The following is a 5,635-nucleotide window of genomic DNA, read 5'->3' as shown; positions in this document are numbered from 1 at the left end:
AAAAAAAAAAAACACTTTTGTGATTTCACTTGTTTTTCTCTCTCTCACTCCAGCCCCTGGACTTTGAAAAGAAACCGTCGTACACTGTGGAAATCCAGGTCCAGAACACACACATGGACCCGCGCTTCATGTCTGCAGGATCCAAAGATGTGGCCACAGTGAGGATTGCGGTGGAGGACATGGATGAGCCGCCCATGTTTGACAAGGCCAGTTATGTGATGGAGCTGAAAGAAGACGCTGAGGTGGGAGTGGCAGTGGGCTCCGTCAGCGCCGTGGACCCAGATGCAGCCCGCAGCATGGTCAAGTAAGGTTTTATAATAAATATGTGTGGCTTTTTGTTTGTGAAAACACCAAACATCAGGAATATTTGTGAGTTTAAGAAATAACGTTGTTGAAAAGGCAGAGAGGAGACAGAATAGAAAAGAATCTCAAGGACCAAAGGTTTCATCCAGCAGTTTGAGCAGACCCTTGAAATTCCTGCAGGGTTTGTTGAACGTACAGTTGAAAGGCCCCCACCCAGGAGTTGAGCTCTAGTTTTTCCATAGACTGGTTTTCTTCATACAGTCAGGTACTACAGTCAGGGGGCGCTATGAGTTAAAGAATGATGATTCTGGAACAGAGGGTTCTCCTGTGACTTAGTGACAGTCAGTTTAAAATATAGTAAAAATAATAAATCTGAACAAATGTTCAAAACCAAAACCCCACCCTGTTGTTGTGACCATGTGACACAGTGGTCTAATGGGCAGCCATCACTGCTGGACATTAGATGACCTGACTGTGACATCATCAGCAGGCTGCACTCTACTGCCCCCAGCTGACTGCAGCAGCCCCTGCCACCTCAGCCCAGCCTTCATGGGGTTCAAACTGAGTATAATCTTCCAAACACACTGCACCACCGGCCTGAAATAATGCTGCTGGAATATATAATTCACATTAAACCAATATTCAGTAAACACTGCTCCAGGTAAGTTTGGCACATTGTTTTTGCACACACACACACACACACACACACACACACCCTTGACGAATGTGTCTGTTTGCAAACATATTTTTTTTGTCACAAACGAGAGTGAAGTGCTGGCTCTGTTTAGCCCTGGGTGCTAGCCTGTAAACTGAGCTCATTTATTATTTAAAAAAAGGCTGAGTAGGTCGCAGCTGTGGGAGACAGTCTCCCCCACCTGACTCAGGATGAATAAAAATGTTGTCCCAGGGTTCTGCTGACATCATGTTACTGTAGAGATGAGGTGATTACAGAGTCCTTGGTCAGGGACGGACTCAGAGGACGTGTGTGTTTCTCACTTTCCTTCACCTCTCTGAGTTCCCAGTCTGGGTTTAATTGTCTTGTTGAGCACGCACATATGTTCCCTAAATAACATTTCTTTGGAATGACTTGGACCGCCCGTCTCCAGATGGCAAACAGACAATCAAATTTAAAACTCTACATATATTTGCATAACATCTTTATGGTCATATTTACCGACAGCAGCTCGAACCACGGAAAAAAAAAAAAAAACTTTTTCGAATCTGCATTTCTTTGGAATTTGTTGACTGACACGTATTCAGTACATCTACATAATCTGGTCAGTAATTGGCTGGCTCCCCTGCTGTTCTGATTTGTCCAAATTCATTAAGTGTGTTTGGATAGTGTTTCCATAAGTTTGTCGTATAAAAGTTACTTCTACAAAACAGAGTTTTTGCTGGAACATTGGAGAGGTATGATTTTCTTGGTTTGCCACGTTCCCAAAGCAGCGGACGGAAAATAATAATAATCATAAATACTTTTCTTAATTTGTCCAACAGTGGATTAAAGTAACACAGTATTTTTCTATAAATCCAACGTTTTAATTTAAGTTTAGTGAAATAGCGCCATCTTCAGAAGCCAGTCAGTTTTTCGTACTCGTAGTCCCAGACCACGCAGCGTGAGTTTGAATAAATTCAGAGTGAATAATTAATATTGACTCTGAATGTGTGACACTGCCTTTAAAACTGCTGGAACTGTAACGTTGCTGTTAAAGGATCAGTTTATATATTATATTATATTATCTTATCTTATTGATGCTAGTGTTGTGGTGTTTTGTGCTATAATATATACACTATTATATTAATATATTAACAAAGTAACATCAATGTAATAATGTGTTTGCTACACAAACCAAAGTGTTGAATTAAGTTAAAAAGGATGACAATCTTTTCATCATGTCTCGTTCATGTTGCTCCACCACTGTAGTAGTGACAGACTGTTATATATTTTTATTTCTCGTACACCACCGTGCTCCCTCTGAACAGGGAACCGTTGTTCCATATCAGCCGTGGGATGATTCTCTCACGGCTGCTGAGGAGTTCTGATAAGAGCCCAGGAAATGCAGGACGCAGGAGACAAATGTGGTTCCTCCTAGAAGGTGTGCGATAACGGGCCGACTGTTGAGATTGTGAACGGCGCCACCTGTGGTTGAACACGGGCAGAGGAAAAACAACAACAACAACAACCCTGTACTGAGCTGCAGACACGGGCGGCGTCCGAGGAACGCAGCTCCGCCGCGGCGCGGTTCATCATTGGCGCCTGACGTCGCGGCTCTTTGAGCGCCGCTTGTATCTTGTTCCTAATTGTCCGTTTCTCCAACGGCGTCTGTACGTACTGGGAGTTTTCGGATGTTTACAAAACCAAAAGCCTTAAGGCCCACAGTAATTTGCTCTGCTGCAGTGGGTATTGATCAGGTGTTACAAGACTGTTAAGATAAGTGGAAACTTTAGTGATCTCAGAAGGGGATTTGAGCTATTAGCACAAACAAATAAATAACAGGAGACAGCCATGAAATAAAGAAGTCACCGAGAGAATGAAGCCATACGGATATGGAGAGAAAAAAAATATATAAATAGTTTTAAACCATCTTACTATAGTATTCCACTATGGTACCCAACTAGGACACACAAGAAAACATCTGGGTCGTGGACCGCTGCTGGGGCCTGTTCCTCACCTGTGACATTGTCAAAGGATGTTGTTGGAAACCCCATTTGAACTCATCTGATGAAAACAGCAGCGCTCCTTCTGTATTTCTGTCTAGTATTCTTGAGGACGTCTTTCACTCTCGATCACAAACTGCTTTTTTGCCTCGTCCAAGGACTGAAATTGAATACCTTTCAAGTGTTCTTTTAGTTTCAGGGAAAGAAAAGAAATCAGGTTTCCATTCAAGATTAGTTATAAATTGATTTTTTTTTTCAGTAGTTAAATTCAGCAAGTCCAAACAGTTTTAGCCGAGGGAAAGGATTCAAAGGAGGCCACCTAGTGACAAGAGCTTTATTTCTTTCTTTTTTCAAATTCACCAGTACAAATGATCTGCAGGTCTCCAAACAAATTCAGCAGCTGGAGATTTTACAAAAGCAAATTAAAAAAAATGTTTTGCTTTAAAGAAGTAAAACTTTAATGCTTTGATAAATTCAAAAATAACCAATAATTTATACAAATCAAAGAAGAGGTTTACAGTCTGGGTGCCAGCCTTAAATTGACTTTTACTTTTTGCTGAACACAGTCATGTAAACCCAGGGTCAGTCGGAGGAAACGGTCATGTTGAACACACGAGTGTTTGAAGCCTGGGAACTGATAAGGAACATATTCCAATTAAAACAGGCACAGGACCACGGAGTGTCACACTGACACACACACACACACACAGCACATCTGAGTGTGTGACTGGATGGTGGATCCAGGCTGTGTCAGTGAACTACTATTTTACTGTTGAGTGCTCCCTAATTACAACCAGACCAAGACGTATAGAAGCAGTGTTGTGTTTGTTTTTTCTTATTATTTCAAATTCATACTCATCTGACTCATTGAAATTAAGTAATGAACAATTTAAAAAAAAAAAAATCCCGACAACATAATTACATGCTGTGGAAACTGTGATGTTGAACTGTTGAGCGTCATCCAGGCGCTGAGGACGTTCACGTACGCTGCTGTGTATGAAGTTCCTGTTCACGAAGCAGTTTGGCTTCACTTTGACAGGCGGCGGGAGGGGAGGGGTCAAAGGCATCTCTCACTTCTATTATCTGCGGAGTGCTGTGAAGCTGTGAACAGCTGCATTCAGCGTGTAGTTCAAAAAATAGAGATGGCTCTGAGACGAGTCCACAGACAGAGGCAGCGATTCTCAAGTCACTGTAATGATTTGAACACGCTGTGGTGAGAGTTAATATGAAGAAGGCAGCGCACATGTGGGCTGGGCATCCTAGACTCAAATATTACCCAGAAACCCACGCTCTCTGCCTCCCATGTACGACCATAGTGAATCTTTCTTCTTCCCCCTTCTCTCTCTGACTAAAGGCGTGGACTCTTTCAACTTTTAACTGAAGCTAAAGCTAATTTGTCAATATACAGATACATATTTCAATCCCGGATGTACCTCGCCCTCGCGTGATGGCTTCTGGGTTTAGCTTGAGCCAAGCGTTCTTAATCAAAGTCTTTTCTCATTTGTGTTTTCATATAACCAGTCAGAATAATATCAAGATACTGAGGTAATAAATAGATTACATTGAACACAAGGCACTTGGTCTATTTCTGAAACAAAGTGACAAAAAAGAAAGTACGACAAAATGAATGTGTTGCTGAGAAACGTCTAGTGAAGAAAGTTAAGGACCAAAAGTGTTTATTTCTTCTGCCCTGGTTGTTGTTTTTTTTAATAAACATTCTGTTTTGAGTGTCAGTGTGCTAGTGAAGATGTGGATTAATTAATGTGTCACTCATGTCACTGTAACATCAAAGTGGCTCCGTTATGTTGAGCTAATTATATTTCTTTGAAATGCGATGTTGAGATAATTATTTGTGGAACAAACACACCGTGAACACCTACACCAGACACTGATGTAAAAGGTTTGTTTACTGTTGGAATTACAGTTGGTTTGTTGAAGGATTCAAGGAGTTTTCATAAGGTCAGTATTTGAGCTAACTGTTAACTAGCTTAGCCTGAGGACAGACGAGCTCGTGTGGTCATGGTCTGCTGACCTCTGCAGGAGGAATTCACAATCATGTCGTCTGACTTTGAGGCATTTTACTTTGGTTGTTGCAGTGGCGCCCCCGAGGGGTTAGCACACCCACTGGCCGTCCCAGAGCATCAGCCCTCATTTCCTCCTCCTTGACCCCACACTGAGCTGCTGACTGTATAAGGAAGGACACATTGTCTTTAAAATGAAAAGGAGTCAAGGATGCAGGCTAGGAAACACCACACGGGGGGGTGTGATGCCCGTGACCTCATGACCCTGGATATTCAACTACACCTGTGAATTTTTTTTTTTTTAAAGATCTTCAGTGTGTGAGGCCTCACCCTGCAGTGTATATTTGGGTTGTTGCAGCTCGCTCTTGTTGTTTCTACGTTCTAGCTCGCTCCCTGACTTTCTGTCAGAGAAATGACTGACTCTTCTGTGTCGACTTCTACCTGATGTAGTCCAAACAACCAGACGTCTCTTTGCAGGCCACCCCTCCCAGGATCATCTAGCCTCCTCACATTCTTGCCATATTTTTCATTTCAGGTACTCCATCGACCGCCGCACCGACATGGACCGCCTCTTCAACATCCATCCAGGGAATGGATCTGTGTTCCTGCTCAAACGTCTGGACAGAGAGGAGGCAGCCTGGCACAACATCTCT

General features: G+C 42.5%; 1 protein-coding gene across 1 annotated transcript in view; it reads left to right on the top strand.

Annotated features, from left to right (window-relative positions):
- Positions 1-5,635, top strand: part of cdh6 (cadherin 6) — a 68,457-nt gene that overhangs the window by 51,314 nt on the left and 11,508 nt on the right. The window contains exons 7-8 of the mRNA XM_017042344.2: positions 54-304; positions 5,518-5,633. Of these exons, the coding sequence (XP_016897833.1) occupies positions 54-304; positions 5,518-5,633 (367 nt within the window). The remainder of the gene's footprint in view (positions 1-53; positions 305-5,517; positions 5,634-5,635) is intronic.

This window comes from Cynoglossus semilaevis, chromosome 20, assembly GCF_000523025.1.
Source record: "Cynoglossus semilaevis isolate Cse_v1.0 chromosome 20, Cse_v1.0, whole genome shotgun sequence".
In the NCBI taxonomy this organism is placed as follows: domain Eukaryota; kingdom Metazoa; phylum Chordata; class Actinopteri; order Pleuronectiformes; family Cynoglossidae; genus Cynoglossus; species Cynoglossus semilaevis.
This window is presented reverse-complemented; position numbering and strand designations above follow the sequence as displayed.